The sequence below is a fragment of the Amia ocellicauda genome, chromosome 8 (genome assembly GCF_036373705.1).
Source record: "Amia ocellicauda isolate fAmiCal2 chromosome 8, fAmiCal2.hap1, whole genome shotgun sequence".
Taxonomy (NCBI): Eukaryota; Metazoa; Chordata; class Actinopteri; order Amiiformes; family Amiidae; genus Amia; species Amia ocellicauda.
Genome location: NC_089857.1, coordinates 11,124,297 through 11,140,872, shown reverse-complemented (window position 1 = coordinate 11,140,872; position 16,576 = coordinate 11,124,297). Strand labels below are relative to the sequence as shown.

Below are 16,576 nucleotides of genomic sequence, written 5' to 3'. Positions count from 1 at the left end.
AACATTGGGCAAAAGGTTCCCTACATGACATGAAGTGCTGTTTCAAAATACAGTGCATGCCACTTCATTTCAGCCCCCATTTCAGCCATTAGTTTCAAGTGTCTGAACTTGTCAATATTGAAAAAGACAGTTTCATGGTAATTTCTGTGTGAAACAGAACATAGATGTACACCGATCAGCCATAACATTATGACCACTGACAGGTGAAGTGAATAACACTGATGATCTCGTTATCATGGCACCTGTCAGTGGGTGGGATATATTAGGCAGCAAGTGAACATTTTGTCCTGGGTCAGAGCATCTCCAAAACTGCAGGTCTTGTGGGGTGTTCCCGGTCTGCAGTGGTCAGTACCTATCAAAAGTGGTGCAAGGAAGGAAAAGCGGCGACAGGGTCATGGGCGGCCAAGACTCATTGATGCACGTGGGGAGTGAAGGCTAGAAGGCAGACGAGCTACTGTTGCTCAAATTGCTGAAAAAGTGAATGCTGGTTCTGACAGAAAGGTGTCAGAACACACAGTGCATCACAGTTTGTAGCGCATGGGGCTGCGTAGTCGCAGACCAGTCAGGGTGCTCATGCTGACCCCTGTCCACTGCCGAAAGCGCCTACATTGGGCACGTGACCATCAGAACTGGACCACGGAGCAATGGAAGAAGGTGGCCTGGTCTGATGAACCACGTTTTCTTTTACATCACGTGGATGGCCCGGTGTGTGTGTGTTGCTTACCTGGAGAACACATGGCACCAGGATGCACTATGGGAAGAAGGCAAGCCGGTGGAGGCAGTGTGATGCTTTGGGCAATGTTCTCCTGGGAAACCTTGGGTCCGCCATTCATGTGGATGTTACTTTGACACGAATCACCTACCTAAGCATTGTTGCAAACCATGTACACCCTTTCATGGACACGGTATTCCCTGATGGCATTGGCCTCTTTCAGGGGGATAATGCGCCCTACCACAAAGCAAAAATGGTTCAGGAATGGTTTGAGGAACATAACAACGAGTTCACGGTGTTGACTTGACCTCCAAATTCGCCAGATCTCAATCCAATCGAGCATCTGTGGGATGTGCTGGACAAACAAGTCCGATCCATGGAGGCCCCAACTCCCAACTTACAGGACTTAAAGGATCTGCTGCTAACGTCTTGGTGCCAGATACCACAGCACACCTTCAGAGGCCTAGTGGAGTCCATGCCTCGACGGGTCAGGGCTGTTTTGGCGGCAAAAAGGGGGACCTACACAATATTAGGCAGGTGGTCATAATGTAATGGCTGATTGGTGTATTATAGAAGCAACTGCAGAAGATGTATCACTGAAATGCACGTTTTCCTCCTTTCATGATATATTGGATATAAATCTTGTATCAGCTCTTTCAGAAGAAAATAACTAATGTATTTGCTCTGCAGAACAAGACTGTTAAATTGTCTGATAGACTGTTTGAAGATGAGTTTGAGAAGAGTGTAACCATGAGCACTTACCTAGTGGCATTTATTGTGGGCAACTTCAAAAACATCAGCAAGGATGTCAATGGTACTCTGGTAAGCATTTGGTTTGTACATTCTCATCATAGTCGGTTATTGTGTGTATTCTCTTTAGTAAATTAATTTGAAACCGTTCATTGTATAATTTTGCTAGAAACAGTAGAGCTACAGAACCGATCATTACATTTACACGTTATTTAAATGCTTGGTTGAATATCTCACCCGTCCAATTCAAATCTCTTGTGAACATCTTGTTAAATGTGAATTGGTGAGCGTTTGGTTTGTATGTGGTAAGTAAGGGTGCTGTGACATCTGTGTTTTGTCTATTCCCAGGTCTCGGTGTATACTGTTCCAGAAAAGCTGGACCAAGTCAGCTATGCACTGGACACTGCGGCACATTTGCTGGAATTTTATAACCAGTTTTTCCAGATAAAATACCCACTGAAGAAATTGGGTAAATAAATGCATTCTTGAACTCTATTCTAATGGTGCATAAAGCCAGCTTTATCTATAAGCATATTCATATTTTGTGTTAAAGTACAGCAACTAGGGTCTTACTTTTTACTTCAGTGTCATGTTACTTATAATGATACAGTGAGGGAAAAAAGTATTTGATCCCCTGCTGATTTTGTACGTTTGCCCACTGACAAAGAAATGATCAGTCTATAATTTTAATGGTAGGTGTATTTTAACAGTGAGAGACAGAATAACAACAAAAAAATCCAGAAAAACACATTTCACAAAAGTTATAAATTGATTTGCATGTTAATGAGGGAAATAAGTATTTGATCCCCTATCAATCAGCAAGATTTCTGGCTCCCAGGTGTCTTTTATACAGGTAACGAGCTCAGATTAGGAGCACTCTCTTAAAGGGAGTGCTTCTAATCTCAGCTCGTTACCTGTATAAAAGACACCTGTCCACAGAAGCAATCGATCAGATTCCAAACTCTCCACCATGGCCAAGACCAAAGAGCTGTCCAAGGATGTCAGGGACAAGATTGTAGACCTACACAAGGCTGGAATGGGCTACAAAACCATCACCAAGCAGCTTGGTGAGAAGGTGACAACAGTTGGTGCGATTATTCGCAAATGGAAGAAACACAAAATAACTGTCAGTCTCCCTCGGTCTGGGGCTCCATGCAAGATCTCACCTCGTGGAGTTTCAATTATCATGAGAATGGTGAGGAATCAGCCCAGAACTACACAGGAGGATCTTGTTAATGATCTCAAGGCAGCTGGGACCATAGTCACCAAGAAAACAATTGGTAACGCACTACGCCGTGAAGGACTGAAATCCTGCAGAGCCCGCAAGGTCCCCCTGCTCAAGAAAGCACATGTACAGGCCCGTTTGAAGTTTGCCAATGAACATCTGAATGATTCAGAGGAGAACTGGGTGAAAGTGTTGTGGTCAGATGAGACCAAAATCGAGCTCTTTGGCATCAGCTCAACTCACCGTGTTTGGAGGAGGAGGAATGCTGCCTATGACCCCAAGAACACCATCCCCACCGTCAAACATGGAGATGGAAACATTATGCTTTGGGGGTGTTTTTCTGCTAAGGGGACAGGACAACTGCACCGCATCAAAGGGACGATGGACGGGGCCATGTACCATCAAATCTTGGGTGAGAACCTCCTTCCCTCAGCCAGAGCATTGAAAATGGGTCGTGGATGGGTATTCCAGCATGACAATGACCCAAAACACACAGCCAAGGCAACAAAGGAGTGGCTCAAGAAGAAGCACATTAAGGTCCTGGAGTGGCCTAGCCAGTCTCCAGACCTTAATCCCATAGAAAATCTGTGGAGGGAGCTGAAGGTTCGAGTTGCCAAACGTCAGCCTCGAAACCTTAATGACTTGGAGAGGATCTGCAAAGAGGAGTGGGACAAAATCCCTCCTGAGATGTGTGCAAACCTCGTGGCCAACTACAAGAAACGTCTGACCTCTGTGATTGCCAACAAGGGTTTTGCCACCAAGTACTAAGTCGAAGGAGTCAAATACTTATTTCCCTCATTAACATGCAAATCAATGTATAACTTTTTTGAAATGCGTTCGTGTTAAAATTGCGTTCGTGTTGTTTGTTGTTATTGCCTCTCACTGTTAAAATATACCTACCATTAAGATTATAGACTGATCATTTCTTTGTCAGTGGGCAAACGTACAAAAGCGGCAGGGGATCAAATACTTTTTTCCCCCACTATAATTTTAAAGATACATGTACAAGTTTTATTTCTAGTCATTCCATGCATAAGCAAAGCACCAATGACTTCTTGCACCAGAAATAGCCTTTCAATTTTAACACTCAGAAAAGCTAATTCTGTTATTCCTGCAATCTGCTCCTAGATTTAGTGGCCATTCCTGATTTTCTGGCTGGAGCCATGGAGAACTGGGGTTTGATCACATTCCGGGAGACCACCCTCTTATATGACAACACTTCCTCTGTGATGGACAAGCAGCTGGTCACTGTGGTTATAGCTCATGAGCTTGCACACCAGGTACAGTAGAATCAACTTAATCTCATACTGTGATTTCCTCTTGTAGTTGTGTTATGTTGGGTGCTTTCTAAAGCTGCTGATTTGTGAAAAACAAAACAAACAAACAAAAAAAAACTCTTTATTTGGTATGAGGTGTTCAAAGTTTTGTAAAACATGACATTACAAAATAAAGATGACTTGTAGGAAGTTAAAAGCTGTTAATGTTATGAATACATAAGAAATAAGACGAATCCAAATTGAAATGTTCTTAAACTTCATTAAAGAATAGTATTGTGTTATTCAGTTTGGCCTCCGATTAAATGTGTGTTGCTCATAATTGTTTTACTTATTTGTTTTGTTTGTTTTTGCAGTGGTTTGGTAATCTGGTTACAATGGAGTGGTGGAATGATCTTTGGCTAAATGAAGGTTTTGCTACATACATGGAATATATGTCAATAGAGAAAACATTCCCTGAACTTGAAATTGTAAGTTGATATTTTTTAAACTTATTGATGTATATCATTGTAAAACTTTATATTACATTTACATTATAACTGAGGTTACATTAATACAGAAATACCAATAATGTAAGCAGTGTAGTCAAATAAACTGTTAGTAAGCTAGTCTAAGTGGCCCAGCCCCATATGACAGATCTTAAAGAAATATATTGATATCTAGCATCCTAATTCTGTCCTGCTATTCTCCCTGTGTTTGTTTAAAGGTGGTGTGCTGACAGTTTAGGTGTTATGGAAACTTTTTCTAATCCAAAACTAATTCACTTGTATCTGAGCAGCTTCAAGGGGTAGGGTTAGTTGATTCAGCATTGAGGCCCACAGGCTATGCTTGTTAGTCTTAAAACGAATTGCAACATTTCTAGATCCATGCCAGAAACACTTACTGGGCATGCACAAACACAGCTGCATTAGTTGGGAGCCAGTTGTGTTCTGCTTTCCCATGCTGTTCAGAGCCTGCACACTGGCCTTGCTCAGTCCAAGAAAGACCCTATTCCCCATTGCAGCATGCAAACCTCAGAAAATTGAGGAACTGGATTTTCTTTTTCTCTTGTCACTTTGTGTGCAGTGAAATGGTTTAAGTTTCACATGTGTTGCTCTGCTTCTTCTAGGAAGATGATTTCCTAATCACTCGCTTTAAAGCTTTGGCCAGAGATTCATTAAATTCCTCCCATCCAATATCCACCAATGTGACAACCCCGGAAGAGATAGAGGAAATGTTTGACTCTGTGTCATATGAGAAGGTAATGTTTGAGTAATTAATTTCAAAGGTGTTAAACATTAATTTTATCTGTGTAACTGTCAAAAGGGAACTGTCTAGTCAGGTTTTGTGTGATTTCTTATCTACGTAATGCTTTTAGTGAGTAAAATAGATTGTGCGTATTTAAGATTAGATAAGTAATTATAATTTATTTGGGGATAAGTAGGAAAAATACTTCAAAGTCACTCTAAGGTTATTCTAAATTGTTTCCATTAATAACCTCTAAAAAACAGCTGATGGCAGACTTCATCATGTAAGATTACTGTACATATACTGCAGAAGCAAAATAACCTTGGTTCTGTCTGGCATTTCCATTTCTTGACTCTTTTAAAATGTTATTTTTTGATGGAAGGGTACAGAAAAGGTTGATGTATATTACAATGAAGATGTAACTTTAATCATTAACCTTTAAATACCTACTGTCATCAGATTTTGTAATAGCTGTAAGTAAGAAATATTGTGATTTTAGAATGTTGACTACTTGATTGTCCTGAGGCTTGTCTGCTGTCTGTCTTTTAAAGTAAAAAGTAGATCAATCTGTATCTCACCCTGCTGCTAGATTGTTGTCATGTTTCTGAAGTAATGTATTGTTGGTTCTTCTTGTTCCTTGTATTTGTTTTTGTTTTGTTCAGGGTGCCTCTATTTTGCTGATGTTAAATTCAACATTGACTGGTGATGACTTCCAGCAAGGAGTTGTTCGATATTTAAACAAGTACAAAAATATGAACACAAAAAATGAAGACTTGTGGAACAGTATTTCCAAGGTAAGTAGGGTGGCAGAATATGTGTGATGTTGGCAAACAGCTGAAGAAAGCTTCAGGTTTAGCTTAATTATTTTCCTCAAGGTCCATATTTTCCTAATAACCCCCCTCCCCTCTGCTGTGACTTTCTCAATTTGCATATATATATATATATATATTTATTACTCTCTGTTTTTGGTTGCCAGGTAACAGAAATGATGAACACTTGGACGCTCCAAAAAGGGTTTCCTTTGGTGACGGTGACCAAAAAGGGCAAACAGGTCACGCTTGTTCAGGAGCACTTCCAGCTACAGGTGGACTCTGATAATTCAACAACCCATTCCAGGTAATGAAAGGCAGGGCTATCGTACCGACTAGAGTTTTACTACTTCTGGGATTCATGAAAACAGCAGAGTCCTTGACCTCATTCCGGCGCTTACTCAAGATGCATCTTTTCCGACAGTACTTGTAATATTAGTCCTTTTATCCCCGCTAGATAGCACTTCAGTTTTATTATGCTTCTTGTGTTTTCAATTAGTTTTCCTCCTTGCTCCCTTTCCCGTAGCCCTTGACTGTGACCCTACATCTTGACAGCACTTTTACCATCCAGGATGTAGGACCTCACTTGTCTGTGTAAATTGTAAATTGTAAAATGTATTATATTTTGAATTGCTATGTTTTAGTTAGATTGAATTTGTAATGATTGATGCCTTTTACTTAACTGTATTTTTGCACTTTGTGTTGCACTTATGTTGTAAGTCGCCCTGGATAAGGGCGTCTGCCAAGAAATAAAAATAATAATAATAATAATAATGAAAAACAGAAATGAAAATATATAATGATGTTGAATCTTTTAAAGCAATGATGCTGAGTCCATAGCTGTTTTCACTGGACTGTGGGGTTTCATACACATCTGCAACCAAGCACTGCCTCTACAGCTTTGTGTGATGAGAAGATGTAAAAATGTCATTTTACTGGCTGCATTTGTGTAGACATTCTGGGGTGTGTAGTTCAGGCCTCGACTGTTGTGTACTCTGAACTGATCAGTTGTGTTTCTCCAAAAGCAACCTGTGGCAGATTCCCCTGGTGTTCGTCAACAACACCTGCAGTAACTCCTTGGCTTGCAGACAGGACTTTTTGCTGAAGAATAAATCTGGTAAGTCTGGTGTCTTTCTCTCCCATTCAAATTGAGATTTTTTTTCGGATTCTTGTCAAAATAACATTGTTGGAATGCTGTTGTTTTTTTAAGCCATGTTTAATGTAGCCGATGGTGTACAGTGGCTGAAGTTTAACTTTAAGAATGAGGGATTCTACATTGTACATTATGGAGAAGAAGGATGGACAGATTTGATCAAAACGTTACAAAGCGATCATCTAGCTTTCACCTACCAGGACCGAGCCAACCTGATCAATGACATATTTTCCATTTCAAGGTAGGTTTTGATCTTCTGAGTACCCTTGCAATATAGAATACAGAGTGACAACGAAAACGGCAAGTGTAGGCATACATGATGAACATGCTACCAGCTTGTGTTACCGACACTAGACACCATCCAGCATCAATAACTGCTTCATACAACCCGGCAAGATCTGGGTGCAAGGCAGGGTGTACATGTAAATGTGTGTTTTGGTGCTGCCCTATATTATTATTTTCCCCCCCTCTAAATGATTTAATTATCTAGTAGCTCAGTTTGCCTTTCTTGTCTTGAATCCTTCTGCCAATGCAGGAACATTTATTGATTACTTCTGTTGTGTTGTATGTTACATAGGGGCTTCCACATGAAGGTTAACTTGGGAAACGCTGTATTAATGAGCTGTGTTATAATTCATCACTTTGCAGTGAAAAAGCCAAAGCGTGGAGATGAAACGCGAGTCACACGAATCTCCTTTGTTTTTGTTTTTTTAAGGCTGGGACGGACATCCTTTAGACAGGTTCTGAAGCTCACTGAGTATCTTGTCAACGAGACCGAGATGGTACCTGTGACCGTGGCATTGTCCAGGCTCAATTACATCTACAGGCTGTTGGACAAGAGAGGGATGCTGCCGTTGGTTAGCAGGATGACGGTAAGAAAGCAGATTGTGTCTTATTGCACCATTTTAGTCAAATGTTCACAAATCCCTCATTTGAAACCGTGTCACTTGGACATTCGTTTCGTTGTTGATGATCCCCCCCGATGCAGCTGCAGTGAACCGAACAGCATCTAAGGAGTCATTTTACGGCAGTTTCAAGCTGAATACTAGTTACTAAACTTTAGTGAATGGATTTCATTGATGGGAGCTGTTTAATTTGCTAGCATAAAATTAATGAATTAATAAACTAAGAAGAGTTTGTTGAAAGAAGCAAGGGACCCAGGCTGAAAGGTTTTTTGGCCGCCTGCTTTGTGATAGCTAACATTTTAAACTATTACATAACTTGTGTTCTTCTGCCTTAACAGTATCTACTTTTTATTATTTTTACAATTGTTTAACAGAAACGCATTCTGCGTATTTTTGGAAATCTAATGAACAATCAGACCTGGGATGAAGAGGAATCTGTGTCCAAACAACAGCTGAGGTCCTCCTTGCTTGAAGTGGCTTGCCAACACAAACTGGATTCGTGTATAAAGAATGCAGATAGCCTCTTTCAGAAATGGATATCAGAGAACAGTACGCTTAGGTAAACTGATTAAGGATGAATTGCTGCCTAATGACGTTTTAACAGTTGTGAACTGGAAATGGCCCTACTTACGATACCTTGTGTCCCGAGACACCAGTTGAAATGAATGGACAGTGCTGAGGTGTGGCTCTCTTGGTGGACAAGTCTTTAGAGCCGTCTCCCTCTTGAACTCTGTAATGCTGACTCACTGTATACATTAAAAAAAAAAAAAAAATTCAAACACATCATTAAGCAGAGGCGTTTCTACATGGTACTGGCCTGTTGAGGTGTATGCGTCTGAGATGTACATGGCTTGTCTTATTGCTGTACTGTCAGCTAAATCAAAAATTCTGTGTTTTACTGGTTTCTCTGTGGCAAATGGAACTTTTGGAGGATGTATTGAATTTTATATTCTTAGGTTGGTTTTTGTTTTTAATTTTTAATGTGAAGGGCTCAGGGAAGCCTCTATATGAAAGGCCCTAATTGCAATAGATTTAATTGATAGTAAAAAAGTTATATATCAAAAACTTATTTCATTGGCCAGTTGGATTTTACACTTCACATTAACAATCAACATGTGAAGATAACCACATTCAGTTAAAATGTTTTTATAGTAAACGGTCAACAAACAAACAAGCTGCCTTCAATGAGTCTCTTCAATCACCTCTCCTGTTTAACAAGGCCATGAAACATAACTTTGCAATAGATCCACAACTATGTTTAAAAAACAACAACATTTGTGACTCTGGATTCTGTGTTGCAGATTACCTGGGGACTTAATGAAAACAGTCTTTACAGTTGGTGCCCAAACTAATGACGGGTGGGAGAAGCTATTTACAGCCTACAAGCTGTCCAAGATTGGGGCGGAAAAAAAAAAGATCCTGCAAGCCTTGGCGAGCACACAGGATATCCGGAAGATAGTGTGGTGAGTCTCGTACAAAAGGAGAATAATAAAAGGAGCTTTAGGCTGTGGAAAATGTGGCTTTGCTGCTTCTTGACTCCACGGCTTAAAGCAGAACTCATTCTACAGCAAGTAGGGACATACTGTACGTCCGATGGGAATTCAGGTGAACTATGGCTTTGTGTTCTTGTTGCTGTCTAGCAGAAACTGAATGAGACTTGCTGTGCAGGCGGAGTAATTGTTTAGAGGTGGGGGAAATGCTGAGCACGTCACATCCTGTCTGTTACTATTCTTCGTCACAGGTTACTGCAGGCTAGCCTTGAGGACAGTGATATTCAAACACAAGAGCTGCCTCTCGTCATCAGCACAATCTGCAAGAACTTCGCCGGCCACCTGTATGCCTGGGACTTCGTCAAGGAAAACTGGGACAGGATCCTAGAGAAGTGAGTAGATATGCAGAGAGTGCCGGGCTCCCTTACTGTACCCCCAGGTCTGCGACAGACGTTGACATTGACAATGAGCTGGGCCTGCTTTGTGCAGGTGTCAGTATCAATGGGGATTACAATACATGGGTAGGGGAAGAGCGATTTTACGATATCTGCTCTGTTTATAGATTTTTTTTTTTTTAATCTATATATTGTGTATAAGAGTATATCACTCTTCCATGGGCTTGGTAGGGACAGTCTACACTCGATGACTGCATCTCTAACCTTCTTTCCCAAGACCTGCTCAGACACATTCTCTGGGCACAAAATGTGTACGCGGTTTCTGCTTTGCACATGTTAGGGTAGCAGCACAAATTGTAACCCCACTCACATTTTCCAGCAGATTTTAAATGGGCATCTTTCTTGGAACCATGGGAGTCTGTTAACCGTTACATGGCTGTCATTTTCTGTAAAAAAAAATATAAAAAAATGTTGTGATCACTTTTTTGTTTTTTTTTCTCCAAGAAAATTGGACAAAACAGAATATAGACAATTTACAATTAAACTACCTCTGCAATCATTGTATTTGTTAATAATGATAATCCTTTTACTGACAGAAGAAGAGGAGGAAGTCATTTTCAGTGGTAGCCATTGCCTATTACAAATAGTAAAAATGTGATATGACTGTTTAGAACCCAGCAGAAAGATGTACCTGTATCTAATCCAAGAGAGATTAAATACAAATTACCATAATCTTCATAATTATTTTGTATAACTGAATGACATTCTTGTGTTACAAGTTCAGATCAAGGCCCACTTCAAATGCACTGATAAAAGTCTGTCAGACACTGTTGTATCATTGCACAGCTATACAAACTACACAAAGGATTACAACCTTATACATTTTGCTCCGGTGTACTTGCAGGTTTCCCCTTGGATCTTTTGCCATTCAGAGTATCGTCATGACAACAACACAACAATTTTCGACCAATATGCGTCTTTTCGAGGTCAGTGTTCACAAAAGTTTTCTTCAATTATGAAAGCGCAGATTTACAGAATTTCTCAACTTTATTATATATATATATTATTATTATTATTATTATTATTTTTTTTTTTTTTGCCTTTTGCAGGTAATGACTTTTTTTCAGTCGCTCAAGGACAAGGGTTCCCAGCTGAGAGTTGTGCAAGGAGCCATTGAAACCATAAAGCTGAACATCCAGTGGATGGACAAGAACCTAGACACTCTAAATAACTGGCTTTAAGCTGTCAGCCGCCCCCTATGGTCAGAGCCTTTCCCTGCTTTCCCTTTCTGAAGCCTCTGTCTGTCAGTGCTGTAAGCCGGCTCCTGCAGGGGCCAGTCATCACTCCAACAACATTGTTTGCACTATTAGGAGTTCTAGCTAGCTCAGGGCCACTTTGTGTGTTTTTGTGTTTTTGTTTGTTTGGTTAGAACCTTCTCTTCAATGTTGATGTATTCAGCTACAGACCAAATGTTTGAACTGCATCATATGTTACCATGACTTTAGTGCCCCTTTCTATCATTCAACACTGAATGCTGTTACACTATGGTAGTACTGAATCTTACTGTTGTAATCTCTTCACTCCAGCTGGATTGTAAGTTTCTTTTCTTGAATCCAGGATTGCACTCTGGTACAGCTGCAGCTACAGAGCAGTGCTACTTTTTAAGGGAGGTCACTTTTATTTCAATCTAAATATACCTAAAGATGAAAGAAATCTCTCATTGGGCTGTATGTTTTGGTGGGAACACCCATTTTTTCATTGTTTTGGGCTTGATTACTTTTAATAAGTTCTGATCTGTATGTGTGTGGTGCAAGGTAGTGCAGTCCTTGCAAGTTTGTAATTATTCTGTACATACCTATATATATATATATATATATATATATATATATATATAAAATACTTTTGTGTATTTTCAGGCTTTTTCTAATTTTATGCACAGGATGCTTTTGCATTTTTTCCCTCTATTTTCAGATGCATAGATGATGCATAAACATGGCTATCAGTACGCATACAGATATACACATTTGTTTTTGTGTTTTCCGGTAGGAATGTAAAACTAAAGGAGACATAAATTAAATTAATTAAAGACTTCTGCATGAAGACAAAAACAGTTGAACAAGCTAGATTAATTTGATATTTAGCTCGTGGGCTAGGGTTCCCAGGCTGGAATTGGGTGTAAATCTTGGTGGAGTTGATTTTCAGTTGGAAGCTCTTATTATATCTGTGATCCCAGAACAGCCATCGAGCTTTCCCCCCCATAATAATACCTAATAATAAATCAAAGTAGTTTGAAATCTAAGATAGATCCATATGTTAAATGGGTCTCAAGTACTGGAGCGATTATATTGCTGTACCTAATACCTACAGATGACTGTTAATAATAATAATAATTATATATATATATATATATGCTATATGGTGTTGTTTTAATGTCTTGATATCTGCTGGGATGTGAAATGATTAAATCTACGTTTCTTTCAGTCCTTCTCGAACTAACTCACTATTTTTGGCATGTATTTTGTTTTTAATACTCTGTATACAGAAAACTGCAAACGTGGTCATTGTGCTGGTGTGTTTGTTAAACAGAATGGTATTAGGGTAATTTACTTTGTAATTGTAACAGATCTGAAATCTATGCATTTTACAATATATTATTTTTGTACTACCTGTTAAATCTTTTAGACTCCTTAAATGTCTAAAGTATAAAGCACGTGGATAGTTATACTGCAGGCGACGGCACAGTGAGAGATGACACTCGATGACTCCAGTCAGAACCATGATTTGTCTCCTAAAATATATATATATATCAACATTGCTAAATATTTTTGCTTCAAGGTACATAACACTGAACACACACTTTCAGGTAAATAGACCCAAATTAGAGCAAGTTTTGGACTTCCTTACCTAAAAAATATTTTGGTGGTGCTGATCACAGTCAGTTAAACCAGTCATGAATATTTTTTTAAATTTATTTTTAAATCTTTATTCCTCAAATCAACTGTACTTATTCCTTCCTGGTGGACAGAAAGGTAAGCATGAAATGCATCTTGCTTTCTTTCAATTTAAATAAAACTTTTGTTTTATTTTTAATCCTTAAAATCCCATTCTGTACTTGTTGTGTTTAGTGTTAAAGGTACGCTACTTTCTGTCTGCCATTTTGTTGTTGTTCTTTGTTTAATGTCAGAAATGCAAAGATTGTTGATTATTGGAAATTTGAATGTTTTAGAAAATTCAAAAAAAATAATAAAAAAAACGTAACAACAGGAACCAGGGGTCATGTATTGAAGAAAGAACTCGTGATTTTACTGAATGTTTTTTTTTTATATAATATCAAGAAATCTAGAAAACAATATTGGCCATGGAGATGTTTGTTTTATACAGTTGTTGTTTGCCTTCTGTTGATTGTAGTGAATGGGACTAATGATAGACTATTTTCCAGGTGTCTCAATAGCAGGTTGTCACAAGGATTTACAAGGACTCTCTTAAAGCAGTATAGAAAAACGGGTTGTAAAAAGTGTGTGTGCACGTAAGAAACTTTTATTCAAATGAAGACTGGTAATATTGAAAGCTTTGCTAGACTGAGTTGGTCATGTATTTCCAGAAGGGGGAGCACTGAACCAGGGAATACAGTGTGCTGTGGTGGATTCCCGCAGCAGTAAATGTCTGTAACTTGTATCAATCCGTTTTTAATGAATTGACATGTTTGTACTGTTTAATTAATTTAGTGCTGCAGGGGGTGCATGTTTTTGTTTTTCACCTGGCATAGCTTGTATTGCTTTACCCTACAAGGGTACATTTTACTTTCACCTTTTTAAAGCTGTAACACTCAGGGGTCCATTTTTATTTATTTTTTTAGGCCATTTTTGTTTGTTTTTGCACCGGAGTGGACTGGCTTTTGTGTGTGTTTTCTTAGTATAATGCCAAGAGGGTTTATATTATACTTCAGCTTTGTGTGTGTGTGTGTGTGTGTGTGGAATCGAGTATCTCATTCAAATAGTTGTTTCCTGTCTTTAATTAGTTCTGAGGTTTATCTTCAGAGACAATCGGGCAGGGTAAAAGTGTGAACCCCTTTGAAGGGGGCTTCGTAAAGCTTGTGGAAACATTGCGATTTTCTGCTTTCCTTCAGGCAATTGCTTCAGTTCATGCATGTCCTCCAGGCTTTGCTCCAGATCAGGCATTATCACAGCTCCTCCTCATGCTCACTACTACTCAAGGCGCCATGTGGCATCAGCACTTGGTATTCTTGCAGAGCTGATTGTGTAGACTCTCGCAATAGAGATCCTGGGATAATTGCACTGTAAGCACTTCGATGCTCTGAAAATACATCATGTATGGCAGAGGTGTTGTCCCCCCCACCCCCCAGAGTGTTGAAGACCAGCTGATCTCGCTGGTTGGCTGTGTTTTCCACGTGATCCTTAACCAAGACATCCCATCTGTTCCTGAATCAGTTGGTGGGTCTTTCTAGTATAGTAAGGACACAGCCTGTCTACAGTTGCCAATGCAGCTAGTATACAAGACAACATGACAACAAGACATAACATCTACTATGTAACTGAGATCATGTTTGGTAAGGAGATGTTCTGAAATGAAAACCCAGTTCCAGGGCCTTGGGCACAACTGTCACCAAATGGAATGGCTCTAGAAAAATGTGTCTAAAAAATTGTGGTAAATCTTGTATGTACAAAGCCTTATAAGGTATGTTGCACCTGGTATCTGATATGTTAATTTAACTTGGAACAAGTAACAATGTCCCCAGGTGGTAAACTAGGGCAGGGTTCATTGCACATAGGGTTGCCATTTTTCAGCGTGTATTTCTCTCAAATCCACCATCATTGTTTCTTGCACCAACAAACACAAGTATTCAATGGACAGAGGTTATTGCTGCCATTGAAATTGTACCCCTTTTAATGCAAGATTTAATGCTGTTTAGTTGTTGTTTTTAGCATTTTCAGAATGTGGCAATGAGGATATTTCAATAGATTTTATGTATTTCCTGAAATAATGGTATTGAGTCAAATCAGTTTTCTTTAAGGAATGTTTAACTTGGAATATACCTGAGCTTGTGCTGTCATCATGAGATATCCGATTTAATTAACACAGAGATTGGAGGATTTTATAAAATGTCAGTTCTTTAAAGGCAGATAGAGGAGACGGCAAATTTAAATGTTGAAAACTGGCAGCCCGATGCATCTTTCCATCTCATCATCACTTTTGCTGGTTTGTTTTTGTTTTGTTATGAAAATGTATTGTAAGTTGTTTCATTTCAGGATGTATCTATGTTCCAGTTGAACATATTTCAGATTTGTGTTTTATGTTTTTAGGCCATGTGTCAAAGTTTTATTTTTGTGTGCTTGAATTCTGTTTGTTTTGTGAAACAGCAGTAAGGTCTATAGGTGAGAAGCTTGTGTTCTTAATTGAATGCATCTCAGGTTATTGTGAATAATGAAAGGACAAGGCATTGTACTGATGCATTTGGACATATTTTACCCAGCCTTGCTTTAAATCAAAGTTTGCACCTGCTCAAACATTAAGTAGAGAGATTTAAAAAATAATACAATAAAGTAGACATGATTTGAATGTTTTAAAATTATAAATGTTATAGCACTGCTCATCCTAGAAAATAAACCGCTGATTTTGTTTTATTGTAAGATTGGTGGTAACTTAGCGTGATCTCTTGTTTTAAGCTAATGTTGCTTTTGTGAATATTGCAGTTGTGTGTGAAAAGTGCTTCAATTCACACACCTTTTAGGGGTTTCTTGATTATCATTTCATTTTTAAGCTTTTTATGTCCCCTCTGCTTTGAAAGAATTGGCTTCCATACTTTGTTATTTTTTGTTTTGGTTTTATTTGCACACATCACAGCTATGGAAATAAAATCTCATGAATTGCCAGATTGTTGTCCTTTTTTCATTTACACCTAGTGTGAGTGTGTGTTTTTTGCTAACACCTTTCATGTTGATTTCATCAGTGTAAAATATGCTGCATCAAGTGAATTAAAATATATGGCCTAAAAATATGCATTATAAAATATGTATCAATGCAGTATATACTCGTATTTGGACAAATATGTTTTAAATATCTTTGAACATATGAATAAAACCTATTGCAAAAACATTGTTTTCCCTAAAAGTTAGAAACATGCTTGTCAATCCAGAGTCGGCTATTATGAAGACTGGAACAGATGATCAATCAATCAATCTAATCTAATTTAATCACTCCGCACAAACCAACAAGCTTGTATTTGTAAAATAAAAGAACATCTAGAGGTATGGCTAACTTAAAAAGTAGACCTACATTGACTCCAGCCTGCCATTGTAAAGCTCTAATGACTGTTACTGCGGGGCTCAGGGCTGTAACTAGGCCAGGGGAAGCGGTGCGGTCGCCCAGGTCCTAAGCTGCGGGGGGCGGATAAATTAAGGTCTGTTGTCTATAATTTTATTTTGTGGTTTTTAATGTTACTTGTCAACGCCCCCAAACATACTAATAATATAACCTCTGACGCCCCCATTGCGTTTGGACACGGCCAAGTGTGTCCATAGGATGTTAAAAAAAGAAAGGCTCCGCGATAAAGGACGTTATGTTCGTGTAGCACAAGTGATGAGGGCAGCCCGTGTGGCCCGTGTGGCCCGTGCGGCC

At 39.0% G+C, this 16,576-nt stretch overlaps 1 protein-coding gene across 1 annotated transcript in view; it reads left to right on the top strand.

Annotated features, from left to right (window-relative positions):
* Window positions 1–15,831, top strand: part of lnpep (leucyl/cystinyl aminopeptidase) — a 32,897-nt gene extending 17,066 nt beyond the window's left edge. Inside the window, exons 4-18 of the mRNA XM_066712003.1 lie at window positions 1,403–1,534; window positions 1,811–1,931; window positions 3,816–3,967; window positions 4,318–4,431; window positions 5,070–5,201; window positions 5,851–5,982; window positions 6,165–6,304; window positions 7,023–7,114; window positions 7,208–7,391; window positions 7,866–8,022; window positions 8,430–8,614; window positions 9,357–9,518; window positions 9,797–9,937; window positions 10,845–10,926; window positions 11,050–15,831. Of these exons, the coding sequence (XP_066568100.1) occupies window positions 1,403–1,534; window positions 1,811–1,931; window positions 3,816–3,967; window positions 4,318–4,431; window positions 5,070–5,201; window positions 5,851–5,982; window positions 6,165–6,304; window positions 7,023–7,114; window positions 7,208–7,391; window positions 7,866–8,022; window positions 8,430–8,614; window positions 9,357–9,518; window positions 9,797–9,937; window positions 10,845–10,926; window positions 11,050–11,181 (2,058 nt within the window). The 3' untranslated portion in view covers window positions 11,182–15,831. The remainder of the gene's footprint in view (window positions 1–1,402; window positions 1,535–1,810; window positions 1,932–3,815; window positions 3,968–4,317; window positions 4,432–5,069; window positions 5,202–5,850; window positions 5,983–6,164; window positions 6,305–7,022; window positions 7,115–7,207; window positions 7,392–7,865; window positions 8,023–8,429; window positions 8,615–9,356; window positions 9,519–9,796; window positions 9,938–10,844; window positions 10,927–11,049) is intronic.
* Window positions 15,832–16,576: the final 745 nt, after the last annotated feature.